This window comes from Choloepus didactylus, chromosome 10 (assembly GCF_015220235.1).
Source record: "Choloepus didactylus isolate mChoDid1 chromosome 10, mChoDid1.pri, whole genome shotgun sequence".
NCBI classification, from domain to species: domain Eukaryota; kingdom Metazoa; phylum Chordata; class Mammalia; order Pilosa; family Megalonychidae; genus Choloepus; species Choloepus didactylus.
This window is the reverse complement of record NC_051316.1, coordinates 119271361-119286837: the sequence shown is the minus strand read 5'-3', so window position 1 is coordinate 119286837 and position 15477 is coordinate 119271361. Positions and strand designations below refer to the sequence as shown.

At 53.5% G+C, this 15477-nt stretch overlaps 2 protein-coding genes across 2 annotated transcripts; both read left to right on the top strand.

The window, feature by feature from the left end:
* The first annotated feature begins 2276 nt into the window (after nucleotides 1-2276).
* Nucleotides 2277-11447, top strand: LOC119545363 (ral guanine nucleotide dissociation stimulator-like). Its single transcript, XM_037850839.1, has 7 exons — nucleotides 2277-2402; nucleotides 7591-7784; nucleotides 8387-8446; nucleotides 9213-9406; nucleotides 9667-10439; nucleotides 10602-10723; nucleotides 11273-11447. Exons 1-7 carry the CDS (start codon nucleotides 2277-2279, stop codon nucleotides 11445-11447), a joined length of 1644 nt encoding a protein of 547 aa, XP_037706767.1.
* On the top strand, nucleotides 11139-15015 carry LOC119504856 (ral guanine nucleotide dissociation stimulator-like). The gene is made up of 4 exons (XM_037797448.1): nucleotides 11139-11491; nucleotides 11694-11909; nucleotides 13176-13290; nucleotides 14650-15015. The coding sequence occupies exons 1-4, from the start codon at nucleotides 11450-11452 to the stop codon at nucleotides 14781-14783; spliced, it is 507 nt and encodes a 168-aa protein (XP_037653376.1). The 5' UTR covers nucleotides 11139-11449; the 3' UTR covers nucleotides 14784-15015.
* Nucleotides 15016-15477: the final 462 nt, after the last annotated feature.

Genomic DNA, 15477 nt, shown 5'->3' with positions numbered 1-15477 from the left:
TCCTTTGCTCCTGGGTTGTGTTTCAAAATAGCTTTCTCCAAAATGTTTCTGTGCTTGTCTCTTTTAGCTTCTTCACCTCCAGTACATGTAAGCATTGGGGTCCTCCCTTGTTTCTCTGGAGGAAACTCTGGGCTACTATCTCTGAACATCTCCAAGCATCTCAAAGCATCAGCAAGAATCTCTCCAAAAGTCTTTCTCAGTTGCTCTGAGCTCCTTCTGATGGTGAGCTCTCTTACAGGACTACAATGATTTAATTAAGACCCACCCTGAATGGGCAGGGTCCATATCTCCATGGAAAAAATCTAATCAAATATCTTGCCAACAGCTGACTGAGTCACATCTCCCTGGAAACACTCAATCAAAGGTTAATGTCTGTCCTCACAAGAAGGTGTTAAAGATCATGGCTTTCAGGGATATAATAGATCCAAACCTGCACAAGTCTCTTTAATTGTTCTTATAAGACAGGTCTGTTCTTAATGAATTCTTTCAGTTTCTTTTCATCAGTGAATTGTTTTATCTTCCCCTCATTTTTGAAGGATAGCTTTGCTGGATATACTATTCCTGGCTGGCAATCGATGACTTTCATATCCTAAATATATCATACCACTGTGTTCACACCTCCATGTGCTGAAGAGAAATCAGCCCTTAGTTGTATTCTCCATCTGTTGCATGTGGTGAATGGCTTTTCTCTTGCTGGTTTCAGAATTTACTCATTGTCTTTGGCATTTGACAGTCTATTGGTATGTATCTTAGGGTGGTTTTATTCTGATTTATTCTGTTTGGAACACACTGGGCTTCTTGGATTTGCATATTATGTTGTTTACTAGAGTTGGGGAATTTCTAGCCTTTATTTCATCAATTATTCTTTCTGGGCCTTTACCCTACTCTTCTTCTTCTGAGAAACCTATGATGTGTATGTCTCTGTGCTTTGTGTTGTGAGTCATTTCCCTGGGACTCTTCTCAGATTTTTCCAATTTTTTCCTCCACATTTTCTTTTTCCTGTTTGTCTTTGATTGCTCTGTGTTCTAGCTTCCTGAATCTTTTTTCTGCCTATTCAAATCTGCTGTTTTGACTCAAGTATATTTCTAATTTCATTTCCATAAGGTCTCTTATTTTTCTATGTATTCTTTCAACTTCTTCTTTGTGTTGTGGAGACTAATAGCACTGTGTTCAAATCTCAGCCCTGCCACTCTCCATGGCAGTGACCATGCACAGGTCATGACACATATACGAGCCCGTTCCCTCCTTTTGGGGTCAGGTGGAATGGGGTGAAGGTTTCAGATGATCTATACATCATGGACTAAGACTCTAAAACCCCAGTCCCTGCACCAATATCTCTTTCTCAACTGTGCCACCACAAATAGGAAGCTGCCACTGAAGGTGGAGAAGCCATTGCAGCCCATGGTCTAGCAAGGAGTCTGCTCTTTTCTTATTTGTGTCCCTGGGGTGGAGGCCACCTCCCCTCTCCACTGTCCATTCTTGGTTGCAGATCATGCCATGATTGGTGCCAATCATTTTTGAGGGAAGATTCCTCCTGCACATTCTTTGGGATGTGCATCAGTCACTGAATCTGACCATGGGATTCTTTATGTTCCCAAGGGGAGTGACTCTTGGGCAGATGAAACAGAGTGTTCCTCCTGACACACAGCAATACTGAGAAAGAAAATGAGGAAGGACCAAGGCCAGGCACTATGTAGTCTCTAGCCAGGTGCTTAGCAGCTGGGAAGGTAGAGCATTGATGGTGATGATATCTCAGAGAAATTAACATATAGTTGGAAATATTTTGAAAATGAACATGTGACTCTTATAATTTGTTGGAATCAGTGAAGGGAGTGATAGAAGGAAGTTTATAGTAGTGGAGAAGGGGGCTTGCTGGAGGAAGGGGTTTTGACCTGGTCTGGAAAGAGGCGGTGGGAGGCAGTGATGGCAGATCAGGTGTCAGAAGAGCAGGAGCTTTGGTCAGGAGGCCCCTTGCCCTCTTGCTACCATCTCAGATTTTTCTGCAAAGACAGGCAAGTTACAAGCAACACAACCCCCCATAAAATTCACCAAAATGGAGATTTGTAGCCAGGCATCAGAGGTAAGGGACAAGAAGAGCCCAGATTCTCTCCAGGGTTTGCCTTGTTCATGGGACCTCATGTCTCCTCTCCACTCTCCCCCTTATACTACATTCATTAGCAACATGAAATGAACCCCTCATGTAGCTACTCACATCTCCCCCGAGCTCTTTAGCATCACACCATACAGGATCACTCTTGTGGGGAGGAGAACCCCACATGCCTCTTGGTGCCCGTCACCAGCATATTGAGAAGAGAGTGCCCCAGGAGAGGGACTACCTCTGCTGCATTGATGTGGACCTGGAGTTCTGGAATCCCATGGAACTACAGACCTTGGGAACACAGGTGGCAGCCTTCCTCCTGGGCTAATCTACTGTATCCTGCCAGGAGTTCCTCCGTGAACATACTTGTTTTTCTACCACCTATGCAGCATTCAGTTGGAAAGACAGAACTTCTATTATGGTGGGGTGATCTTTCAGGGCATGTGGGCAGCATGTCCAGGTTAACCAGGGGCTGCCACGTGGTGATCTGGGTTGACCAAAATGTCAACCAATGGCTCTCTGGCAGGAAGAGAGCTACATGACCCTCCACTTCATCTCTCAGAATCCTCCAATGTGCCATCTCTGAGTACCCGTTGTGTGACTGAAAACCCCTAACACCCAGCATGACACTGATGAGGTTTTCTCTACTGGTCAGGAATTACCTCTGCCTAAGGAATCAATGGCAGAGCAAGGGCTGTGATGTGCCTGGACCCACTGGCCTGCCTCCAGGATGCCCAAACTTGGCCAACGTGCATAAAGGCCTCACTTCTCAAAACCAGCCCTGGCATGCCGTCCACTCATTTTGTCAGGAGTATCCAGTAAGACCCAGGATGGGTGAGGCCTTTGTAAACTCTAAAGGGCTGTGCAGAAAGGAGGAGAGAAGAGGATCCCACCATGATGAAGTCCAAGGATGTTCAAGCAGGAGGAGGGGAGACCATAGGTTAGAGCTGGCAGGGCCGGATCAGGCTTCCCAGGATGGAGGAGCCTTTGGGCTGCAGCTGGGAGCTTCTGGGCAGTCTCTACTGGTCCTCAAATCCTAGAAGTTCCACTTCATTCCCCACTGTTGTTGCACATGGCCCTCAGAGGGGAACTCTAATTTGCAAATAAGAAAGGCATCCTATCACCCTCCTCTGACTAGAGTGCTCCAGATAACTGTGAGGCCCAAGGCATCAGTGGCCAACTCTATGCAGGACCCAGGAATCACCTTTGAAAAGGCAAGGTCTGGACTTTCCCTGGGTCCATGCCCCACCTGCACCCCGTGTGTGGCCATAGGCCCTTGCACTGCCCACTGCTTTCTTAGGGCATGTGAGGCAGGTTTCCATAATGGCTCATGTGCTAGCAACCTAACCAGGGCTTTGTTCACATCACATTTGAGGGTCTGCTCTGCCAGGTGCTGGACGGAGAGACAGCCTGGATTTCCAACACACCAACCTGCAGGGAGCTGAGGGTACAAGTATTTCAGAAACCTGAGCTCAATTACAGCTTGGCAGATATACTTCTGTTCGTCCTGGGTGACTAGGTGACTTGCAGGCATCCTGACTGACTATCCTCTCCTCTCCTAAATGAAAGGAAGCAGAACCCCTCAGCTGAAAAGCCCTGTGGACTTTCATCTGCTCCTCCTTGAGTGCATACTGAAGGTACATTGGGTTCATCCTAAGCCCTGTGAGACCACTGGCTGGCCAACACCTCCAGGTGGAGGTGAGAGCCTAGGATACAGGTGGTGGGAGGGGAGCCTCACAAACCTTAAAGCAATGTGAGGCATGCTCTGATATGTAGCCTTTTTTGCAAAAAGGGAGATGGGGGAGGGGCCCAGGGCGCAGACCTAACAGTGCCCGGAGAACAGGGTGGCACGGTTGAGGAGGATGGTGTGAGAAACAAGCACTATTCCTAAAAAGGAATAAATGCTCACTCAATTGTAGAGAAGAAAAGACTTTATTCACGATTTTGCAAGAACAGGCACGCAACTACAATGTGAGGAGTTGGTGTGCAGAACAACAGACCCAGCACTATTTATTCCCTACACCTAACTCGCAACTCCCTACCCTGTTTTTCCAGTGGATACTTCAGAGGTTGCATTCTATTTGACAGGCCTAACTAGGCCATGCAAATTTGAAACATGCAAACATTCAAAATAAGTCTGTGTGAACTTGAAACATTTGAAACAAGGAACATTTGAAACAAGTCTCCACCCCTGACTATTTGTTATGCCAATGCTTCTTTCCTTTGTTCTTTAACTGCAGAGCCAGTCTGAGCAAGTTAGGTAACAAGTTATGAAGCTATTTTAGGAACTTTTACCCCTGAGTCTCCACCTTGCAAGGATAGTGGGCAGATAAACAGGAGGACTGGCCACCAATTACAGCTTAGCTTTTTAACCCTCTGCCAACCCCCAAACTGCTCCCCCCATGTGAAAGCTAAACTTAATCTAATTCTCACAGATCTGACATGAGGGGTTCTGAGGGGCCTTCACTGAGGTTTTATCTGTAGAGAGGTGTCAGTTAAGGAGATGACCTCACTTCCTTGGAGGTAGAGCCAGTAGAACTTGGAACCCTGGTAACCAGGCACCCAGATTCCACAGACTAGCCCCTGCCCAGCTCACTTAACAGCAGACGCTCGAGAGAGCAACATGTTCTGTTGTTTTGGCTGGTCCCGAGGTTCTGACCTCAAGACCCGTAAGCGTGAGACTTGTTTCCATCGATGTCAACATTGGCTCAGCCCTTCTCCCCAAAGCTGCTGTCCATTGGCCAGGAGGTTTTCAAAGGTAAGTCAAGGTTGCCAAAGTTCAGACAATTCAGGCAATGCCAACATTGTCATCCTGCCTCAGCAGTCTAACATCCCTCTTCCTGTCAGTGTGTAGAAGGCTAGAGGAGTGGGTCCATCTGGGGTAGTGTTGGGAAACCTGGTGGGCCCTTCGTGTTCACACTTCAGGTCATGGGTTGCTGGTGGGAAGGCAAGTGGTGATGGGGAGGCAACCATTATTCAACGTGTGAATCCCGGCTCCAAAAATTGTCATCTCCATTCCAAGTGGGCTGGAGGTGCATTCAGACACCCATCTGTGCCTGACCTGGGTCGCAGAGATAACAAGGGGTGCTCTCCTTGTGGTGATGGCCAGGCAGCCTCCTGATGCCCCATGTGTAGCTGCTGGGCACTGTGTTTGCAGAGCTCCATGCAGGGGATCAGGGAGGAGCTGCCTGTAGGTGTCAGCTACACTGTATCTGTGTGCAAGGTGGAGGGACCTCCTGACCACAACCTGGACTAGAGGAGTGTGTGAGAGCAGGAGCAGGGGCTTCTTGATTCCAGGGACCCGAGGGAGCATGGGCAGGATGGAACATGAATATATGACCGTTGAGCCTTCCCTGGGCATCTTTCCATGGCTTTGCCTTCTGATTGGCTGGAAGTCTCACTCCAAAAGGCATCTGGGCCTCCACCCTCACCACCCCACCAATCTGCACAACCGTGTTCATGGCCAGGTGGAGAGCAGTTTTACACACATTTGTAGTAGCATCTGAGAAGAGATGACACATTTTTTTTTTCCCTCCATATGAAGCCAAGAGCTCCTTTGCCCTTTGCTGCTTTTTTATTGTCAATTGTTAAACTCAGCTGACCCCTGATGTGAGAAACAAGCACTATTCCTAAAAGGAATAAATGCAACAAGCACTATTCCTAAAAGGAATAAATGCTCACACGATTGTGGAGAATTTATTCATGATCTTGCAAGAATGGGTGCCCAACCCAAATGTGGGTGGTTGGCACCCAGAACAATAGACACAGGGAATTTATTTCTTACACCTAAGGTCAAGTCCCTCCTGTTTCTCCAGTGTCTGGATACTCCAGAGGTTACATTCTATTCGACAAGCCTAACTAGCCCATGCAGATTTGAAACATGCAGCCCATGAAGTTTCCTGCACAAATTTGCAACATTTGGAAGGGTTGGAAGAAATCTCCACCCCTGAGTATAACGGTTATGCCCAGGCCTCTTTAGAGCCAGTCTGGGCTAGTTTGGTTACAAGTCATGAGGCTATTTTGGGAACCTCTACCCCAAGTCTCCACCTTGCAAGGATAGTAGATAGTGGGTGGATAAACAGGGGGACTGACCATGGATAGTGGGCAGATAAACAGGGGGACCGACCATGGACTACAGTTTGTCTTTTTAACCTTCTGCCAATTCTTGAACTGCCCCACCCTGCAAGGCACACCTATTCTCTGTGAAAGCTTAACTTAATCTCATTCTCACACTGAGGTAGTCAGCTGGACTGTCCTTCCACACTGTCTCCAAGCCTTCCAGATCTTCATGCTCTCAACGGTGGTTTGACTCAAAAGGAGTGGGGCTCACTCGATCGCATGATTTCCAGTGCAAATGAACACTCACATAGCACATTCCCTTGACTTTCCAGGCCAGGAACTGTGGCCTGAGACACCTGCATCACATTCCAGAAGGGAGGCTGCATGGAGCAGTGGTTCAGCCTCTGCTGTTCTCAGCTCATGAAGGGTGTCATTCCTGGGCCATTTCTGCAGTGCTGCAGGGAACATCTCCTGTTTGTCCTAGCAGGCTGCTCACCCTTCCCACATCCCAGGTTAGAATCCCCAGAATGGGATGGCTGGTCACACACATGCAGAGGAGATTCAATAGCCTGAGCCACTGAACTGCTGGAAGGCTGCAGCGGTTCAGTGGCCACCAACAGGCTCTGACCATGGCTGCTTCCCTATGTCTGCTCAGCCTGGCTGTGAACATTCTTTTGCGTTTTGGCAAGTCTGCGGACAGTGGGGCAAATAGAGTCACTTTGGTGATTTGATTTGCAACTGCCCCGTGAGAGCTGGAGCCCCATCCCATCGTCCAGGGGCCATTTGGGTTTGCTCTTGTCTGAGGCTTCTGTTCAGGTCCTCAGATCTGTAGGGGACATTCTCCCACTTGGATAGCCCTGGCATTTGTCCCTTTGCCAGAGCAGGGATCACCATGGCTGCAGGTTCCCAGAACTCCCTTTAAGACAAGAGACAAAAGTCAGGGTGTTGCTTGAAATCAAAGGTGTTCCCATAATCTGGGCCTTCTGCATGCAGTGCCTCCGAAGTGGGGAAGGGATGAGGTGGAGCAGACCCCTTCCCTCCATGTCTGGGGCACACCCACCTCCCAGAGTGTGGAGGGATCATCCCGAGGCCCGAGCGTGGATGGTTCCGGCTTCTGACCTGTGGGACCTTGAATTGCCCCTTGATGACCCCCCATCTCAAGAATGGGGGTGGTTCCTGAGGACTCACGGGATGAAGCTCTTTCCAGGCAGTGGTGCAGGGAGGTTCTCCTGTGACTCAGCTCCCTGAATGATGGGGAGGGTCCATGACTTCATTACTCCCTCACCTCAATTCTTTGGAGGCTGGGCCCTTTTTCTGCTGGAAGCCCTCCTGCCCCTCTTAATTCCCAGGTCTCGGAGGGCCTGGGGGAGGCAGCCCTACACCTCCCCCCAGTGCAGCCGCTGACCATCTGCTCCTTCTCTGCCCCATCCTAGCGTGCAAACACGCCGGCCCAGAGGAGGGTGCAGGACAGCCGGGAGCGCACCCACAAGGAGCGGGCTTTGGTGAAGCTCTTGGAGCTCCTGGTGCCGGCCGTGCAGGAGGGTGACCGAGTCTACGTGACAAACTTGCTAATAAATTACCGGGGCTTCCTCTCCATTGAAGAAGTCCTCGACCAGGTTTCCAAAAGGTGGGTGCCCCCCTCTTCCATCCCCTGACAGCCCTGCCACCCGTGAGGTGTATGTCTGGGGAAGGGCACTGCAGCCTCTGGCCTCAGTTTCCTCCTTGGGAAGTGGGGTGGGAGAAGGACCAGGTTCCTGAGGTCACCGTCAGGACTCAATGGGAAGGTGCTCACTGTGCTAGGCCTCAGAAAGGGGTGTCAGTGGGGAGGGGCTGTCAGCATTTAGGAATCTCCTCTCCATGAGGAGAAGCTGTGCCTCAAACTGACCTCTGGAAACCTGTATTCCCGTTCAGAGGAGGTTTGAGGTCCCATCTACATGGACCCTGTCTCCGATGTAGCCTGGGCAGACAGTGCTGGGAGCCGGCAGAGGAGCCCCAGGCCCTATCTGAGAAGGTTCAGTTCAGGCCTCACTCATTCCTCAAATATATACGAAGGGTCTACTGTGGGCAGGCCCTTTTTAAGGCACTTAGTCTACTTCATTGCACAAAGCTGCAAACTTGTCTGCACTTCTGGGCTTTCCTTCTAGTTGGGGGGTCAGAGAGCAGCACCAGGTATCATCATTAGGAGTCGCACCCAGAAAGTTACATGTGACACCCTCGTGTCCCCTCTAGATATGCAGATAACTGCAGTTTTGGTGATGGGGATGGAGGTGGCCAGGAAGGCTTCAAAAAGTGAGTGAACTTGGGGTGAGGAGAGGGGGCTCCTTCTTCACAACCTAGGGTGGGGGTGGGGGGCTGGTGGCAGGAGCGACTGGGCAGAAGCCTGGGTCCCTCTCCTCATTCCCACATGCGAGTAGAAGCCAGGACCCCATCCCCTGCAGGAGAACCGGACTCACAGTGACTCGTGGGAGGGTACCTGGGGGACTGGGTGCAGACACCACCCCAGGTCTCAGAGCCCGTACCAGCTCCACCCCAGCTCTGCTTGTCCCTCTAACACCCTCTAGCCGCAGTTCCAGATCAGTGGGTGTGGTGAGAACGCAGCTCACAAATCTGCCTCCATGCTTAGTCCTGCGAGCCTAGCTGCTGGAGGGCTGGGGGGAGCTGTCCCATGCCCTCTGGGGGACAGTGACAGTGCATGAGAGTCCCTCACATGGCTCACAGAGAGTGAGGCACGACCTCAGGGCATGAACTCCAGACTGAGGGGCCACGAGGGCCCGGGGCAGGCTGAGGCAGGGGGACAGGCTCTGTTCCTTCATCAGGACAGGAGACGTTACAAGATTTCCTACGTGTGTGCCAGGGCTGTGCCATCAGACAGCAGACACAGCCCTCCCTGTCCTCATGAAGGGTCTGTTCCAGGTGAAGGGGCCCAGGGGACACAGATGGAGAAGTCTGTCTTCTTGTCTGACCCAGGGACCCCTACCTGGGAGGTGGTCATCAGAGGGCAGTGTGGCCGGAAGGGCTGTTCCCCTCACCCTGCTGCCCACCCGTCCACCCCCAGCTCCATCTCCTGCCTCCTGCTCACCTGGCTGGAAGAGCTCCCGAGTGATTTCTGCCAGCACCCAGGTGTTCCCTGCCTCAAACAGCTGGTGGCATTTGCGCAGGTCGCCCTGCCTGGGTCTGCCCTGGAGAGGCGTGCTCAGGACCTCCTTTCTCAGCTGGAGCCCGCGGAGCCCAGTGAGACCGAGACAGAGGGTGAGGGCACTGGGGGTGAGGGCACATGAGAGGGTGGGAGGGGATGGGCCTGGGCCTCACAAGGAGGAAACTCCAGAGGTCACCTTTGGGCCCTGAGTAGAAGGGAGCATCAGACCACTCACTTGGGGAATTGCACTTTGGGAAGGATTCTTGGGGGTGGCATGCTTGGGTGGGGCTGATGTAGAGCCATGCAGTCATTTCTGCCTCTGGAAAGGCATATAGATAGCCAGGCCTGTTGCTGCATCCTCTTCCTCTTCCAGCTCCCGTGTCAGACCCAGAGGTGAAAACCAGTGCAGTGCCCCCTCCAGAGCCAGTTCCATCGATGGCACCAGACATCATACCAGCTCCAGAGGCGGAGGCACCTGTGGCACTGCCTCCAGTGCTGCATGCAGTGGCAGAGCCACTGCAGGTTCGAGAACTCCAGCCTCCTACTCCTGCAATGTTCATCCCACCTCTGGAGTTGGAGGCAACGCTGAAGCCACCTGCTGTGCCATCTCCAGAAGTTGCAACATCACCTGCTGCAGCATCACTGACAGAGCTGCCAGTAGCTCTGAGGCCACCTCTACTGACAGAGGTCGAGGCATTTATGGCATCTGATGTGGAGCCATCCTCCTCACCAGCAGACTCACCATCGCCAGAGCTGGAGGCAGCTCCGTTGCCACCTCCGGAGGTGATGCCCTTCCCCACTGAGGAGCTGGAGCCAGTTAACTCAATACCAGCAGCCTCAGCTCCACAGCAGGAAGTGGCTCCTGTGTCCCCCATACTGCCACTTTCTGACCCAGCACCAGTGCCTCCTCTGGACATAGCACCTGTTAACTCACCAACCGTGGTCACAGCTGCAGAGCAGGAGGAAATACTCATGTCACCTGCAACGCCACTGGCAGAGCTGAATTCACCACCAGCTCTTGCTGCACCACCAGAGCCTTCCTGCTGCTCCCCTGCGAGCCTGGAGCACGGTCTGAAGGAGGTGAAGTCCCCCCTCTCTGAGGACCCTCCCAGGCTGGTGGCCAAACAGAAGACACTGATGCAGGTGGTGAGCAGCTGGGCTTGGGTGGACTTGGGAGGAACTTTTCTGGCATCGGTGTCCCTGAACTGCCACTCCTTGCCCTGGAGTCCAGTGATCTGGGTCCAAATCCCAGCTCCACCATCTGACAGCCTGGTGACCTCTCCACCCTCTCCCTCCCTCTCGCCACAGGGAGACCAGGTCATGCCGAGGATCCAGCACCTCCAGGCGGGATCCAGCAAGACCCACTTTCGACCCGTGGAGCAACTTGGGGTCTGTTCTGGGGACATGGAACAGCTCAGCGAGGCCGAGTGGTAAGGCCAGGGCAGAAAGTGGACAGAATTGGGGGCATCTTCCTACAGGCCAGGTCCAGAGAGCCTGTGGCCCTGACTCTGGGTCCCATCAGACCTGTGGCCCAGGGACCCGTGGAGCACCCAGACTCCTTCTGATCAGACTCTGGGAGGGAGCCCTGAGCTGTGGCTTCTGGTAGCCTCACAGCAGCCATTTGCCCTGTAGCTACCACTGGTCTTGTGAGTTGGAGCCCCAGCCCTGTTAGCCAGCAACACACCCTAGGCCCCAGACTTCCCAGGGGATCTCAAGCCTGGGAGCACTGAGTGCGTTCCCAATCCAGGGCTGCCTTGAACTCAGTGTCCCTTTAGGCTAAGGATGGGCTCAGGGTGTTGACTGTTCAGTATTGGGTCCCCTCTCCACACCTGAGCAGCCCCGAGAGTGTGTCAAGTCCACCATCATTCTGGACCTTGGTGTCCCTCAATGAAAATAGGAGATGTTGAGGGAGCTCTCTGGTTGGTTGAGCCCAGAGGACAAGGGGAGCATGAGGGTGTAGACTGTGTCCCTGGTAACAGCCCAGTTAAGACACCCTTCCTTTCAGCCCTCAGGAACCCAGTGCCAAGCCCAGCACTAGCAGCAACACAGAGTCGAGTGCCCAGCTCCAGAGTGGCCCTGACCGCAGCAGTGGGGATGCAGCTACCTCATTCCCTGGACACGTGGCTGACACCTCGAAGCCAGATCTCGAGATAGGAATGGCCCTTGTCACCGGATGCCCTGATGGCCAGGAGAAGCAGGTGCCTGCCCGCTCCTTCTCCCTGAAGGCTCTTCCCCAGGTCCCCCCTTCGAGTGCCCATGTTCCCCTCTCCGCACACACTAGAGGGGTCAAGGGGTCTCCAGTAAGAAACAGAGCTTCTAGAAACCCCACTGGAGCCTGCCATTTGCCAGAGGTGTCCTGCATGCTCCAGGGTTGCTTCTGACCTCGCTGTCCCCCCACAGGTTGGGGAGTTGACTTTCCTGTCATCTCTGGAGTCACCTGGTGTCACCTCAACATCCAGTGGCACCACCTCCTCCTCAGCCTGCCCCCTGCCCAGGGCCCCTCTGAGCAACCAGAGACCCTCGGCCTTGCCAATTTATAACGAGCAGGTGGGCAGCTGCTGCATAGTCCGAGTCAGACTGGACATGGACAACGGAAATATTTACAAAAGCATGTTGGTGAGCCGGGTGGGCAGCTGTGTGTGGGGGCCCCTCACTCGTTCAGACAGTGAATGTGGAAGAACTGACATGTTCCCTCCCTGCCCTCCTGGAGCCCACAAGCTAGCGGGTTGGAAGGGACAGAGACACACACAGATCCCGAAGGAGCAAAGGCAGGTGTTCAATGTCAGTCAGGGCTGAGGACGGTGGATGTGGGTTTGAGGCTTCACCTCGAGGTTGGACAGCCTGGGATGACCTCACTGAGGCAGCCCCTGAGGGTGGGGAGGGAGGGGACCACCAGGAAAGGCCTAAACTTGAAGTGTGTCTGACCCAACTTCGGAGCTGTCAGGAGGCCAGTGGTGAAGGGCAGGGGTCGGGGGCATGAGTGAGGTCAGGAGGCCCCAGGGGCTGGGTCACATCAGGCCCTGAGTGGTGCAGACCTTGGGAAGCCAGTTAGGGGCTGCTGCTGTCAGCCAGGAAGGGAGAGGAGGGGCTGCCCCAGGGCAGTGGAAGTGAGGGGACCAGACGCTGGATAGATCTGCCGATCAGCCACCCCAGCCCCCACCCACACAGGCTGGCTGAGTTGTCGTGCTACACACCTGCCTTTCTCTGCACTTCTCTTGTCACCTGGGTCTCAGGTGGTTGTAACTAAGCTGTCACTTGTGTGACTCTTCATCTGAGCCTGGTTGGTGCCCAGGCACTGGGGGTGAGGCAGCTGGTGTGTGTCCCCTGAACCAGCACAGGCCTGGTGTGGGGTGGGCCTGTGGGTGTCCAGCTCCCCCTCCTCACTGACACCCAGACTTGGACTAGTTGTTTTACTTGGAGTTCACTCACATTGTGATCCTGGAGAGGCGTGTTCAGGAGGGCTGGTCCTGGAGTGCAAAGGTGGCCCAAGGGTGCTGGGAGGAGCTCACAGAGAGTGTCCACATCTGTCTCCAGCACCATCCTCTATGGCGGCATCTGTCCTTGTGGCCCTTGAGGGGGATGAGCTGTGCAGACTCAGGACCAAGCGGGAAGGGGCTCTGTTCTAGGGGAGGGAGCTGTAAGATGCATGTGCTAGTCTCAGAGGAGATGCAGAAAGAATGACTAGAAAACATCACCCTCATTTCATGAAGGTGGCCCAGGGGGGTGGAGGAAAGCCGTGGGGCCCCTGCACACCCAGGCTGATGGGAGGCTAGAGCCCTGTGCTCCCTGGGGGAACAGCCTCAGAGGGACCCCAGCCACTGCCCTTGTGGGAGTTGGCTCCACAGCCTGAGCCCTGATGGCCTGTCCCCCGACATGCCCCAGCTGACCTGCCAAGACAGGGCACAGGCCTTTATCCGCAAAGCCCTGGAGGAGCATAACCTGGAGGAAGAAGATCCGGAGGACTACATGCTGGTGCAAATTGTTTCACAGAAAAGAAGTAAGTCAGGTGGCTCTGGAAGAAGTCCTCTGTGAGCGGGGCGGCCTCAGCACCCCACTCCCAGCCCCTGGGACCCAGGCCCTCTGCCCAGAAAACCTGTGAAAAGGGAGGTGCTCAGCATCTTGGTGCCCTTGGTGCCTGCGGCGACTGCCCCTGCCGGCTCCTTCTCCCGGACATCTGTCCTCCCTGGTGTGTCCAGACAGTGGGGGTCCTAGGGGAAAGCTGACATCAGTGAGATCCAAGAGAGGCCTCTCTCCTTGGCCCAGTGGGCACAAAGCCAAGTTCACGGTCTCCAATTTGAGGGCACCCTCTAGCCAGCAGGGGATCAGTTGTGCATCCCAAAGGAACAAGAGGCTGTGCACACCAATTTCGAATATGAAATATTATAATGAAAAAACTGAACAGACTCCTCTGATCCCCTTCAGAGGCTCCAGGAATCCACTGAGTCCCCACAGCAGTGACTGAGAGCCAGGCAGCCTGGGGTCTGGGTGCATGGGGCAGTTACTCACGCCCTGTGCCTGTTTCTCATCCCCAACGGGAGAGGAAACCACTCCATTTGAGAGCACACAGTCTATCCACACACCATAAAGGGTAACTGTATTTCCTTTTTGGTGAGCTGGTCACACTTTCTCAGCCATTAGCACGGGGAAAGACTTCCGACACACTGGAGGTGGTTTTCTAAATCCTCTCTCATCTTCCAGCGCCATTTTGGTGAGATAGGCAGGGTGGGTGGGACCCTGAGTTTCAGAAAAGGAGGAGTGAGGCCTAGAGAGGATGAGGACCTAGAGAAGGAGCCACGCAATCAAACCGGGAGCAGGGAGTCCGGCCCAGCCTTGTGTCCCAGCAGGCTCTAGGCCAGAGCAGACAGGTGGAAAAGAGGTTCAGAGAGGAAGTCAGTGCTGGCTTAAGGTTCCCTGGGCTTGGCGGCCCCCTGGACCCCTGCTCAGGAGGCCTGGGCTTTGCCTGCCCTTCCTTGGTCCTCAGTCATCTTGCCCTGAGGAGTGTGGGATTCAGGAGAGATGTCTGCATTCTATAAGGCTTCCTCCAGCTCCAAGATGCCCAGCAGGGAAGACATCTAGGATTGGGGAGTGAGGTGTCCAGGTGGGGGAGCCTTTGACAGCTCTCTCCTGAGGTTGACACTGGTGAAAACAGAGTCCCCTTTTAACTAGATTTGTTGGTTCAGTGCTTCTTGACTTGTTTTTGGGTGGGTGTCATTCAGAGGGGTCCTTGGTGGTCTTAGACCAGGATAGTGGGACTTGTGTCTCTTGCACAGGTCTGCCCTTGTTGGGTGCACAAGGGACAGAGTGGTTTGGGGTCCCCCATGAGCACAGCTGACCACCTGTGTTTCTCTCCCCACAGGGCTGAAGATTCCAGACTGGGTGTATGTGTTCTATGCCATGGACTCTTCAGGCAGCTATGATTTGCTCCTGACTAAGAAAACCTCTGCCAAGGGGAAGAAAGGGAAAAAGGGAGGCCTGTCCACCCTTTTTTAGAGGAAGAAGTGAGGCAGCTTCTCACTGGCCCTGACAGCTGCCAGCCTCAGGGTCATCTTTCCACGTGTAGCTGGTTGGGTGACTTCGTCGTGCCAGGTGGGCACTTCCCTCCCCACCAGCCAGCTGAGCCCTGCCTGCCCTGACTCTAGTTTCAGCCCTGAACCTCTCCTCCTGCTGGCATCTCCCTGCCCCTTGACAGCCTGACCCAGACTCCTGTGGACCACTCGCTGCACCCTCCTCGGACCATGGGTCCCCACACATGACCTTCCCTGGGGCTCCTGCCCTGCCTCACCCCACTGCAGTGTTCCTCAGGCTGCACCAAACATTCCGCCATCAGGACCTCCCAGGAGTGAGGCTTCTCCTCCCACTTATCCCAGGCCCTCATCCCGGGGATTGGAGAGGCCTCTTCACTCCGTAAGGCTTCGCCCACTGAGGGAGGAAGCACCCAGCCGGGTGCCACAGACCTCAAATCTCTAGCCATGCAAGGGCCATGCACCACTGCTTCCGGGGCTTTATGAGACTCGTGGAGATGTTGTTAGTGGGCGGGCGTATCGGTGAGGATCAGACAATTATTGAATTTTTGTATATTGGGCAGAAAATATATACCTATTGGAGAGGGGTAATTTTTTTTTTTGTATATAGGAAATTTTAGGCTTTAATATAATATTAAATCTTTTCTTCAAGCTTGGGAGTT

Coding starts and splice junctions, on each gene's coding strand:
- LOC119504856 (XM_037797448.1), top strand. CDS start 11,450: ATGGCCCTTGTCACCGGATGCCCTGATGGCCAGGAGAAGCAG. Junction 11,492..11,693: donor CTGATGGCCAGGAGAAGCAG/GTGCCTGCCCGC, acceptor GTCCCCCCACAG/GTTGGGGAGTTGACTTTCCT. Junction 11,910..13,175: donor ATATTTACAAAAGCATGTTG/GTGAGCCGGGTG, acceptor GACATGCCCCAG/CTGACCTGCCAAGACAGGGC.
- LOC119545363 (XM_037850839.1), top strand. CDS start 2,277: ATGCCTCTTGGTGCCCGTCACCAGCATATTGAGAAGAGAGTGCCCCAG. Junction 8,447..9,212: donor GGCCAGGAAGGCTTCAAAAA/GTGAGTGAACTT, acceptor GTCCACCCCCAG/CTCCATCTCCTGCCTCCTGC. Junction 9,407..9,666: donor CAGTGAGACCGAGACAGAGG/GTGAGGGCACTG, acceptor TTCCTCTTCCAG/CTCCCGTGTCAGACCCAGAG.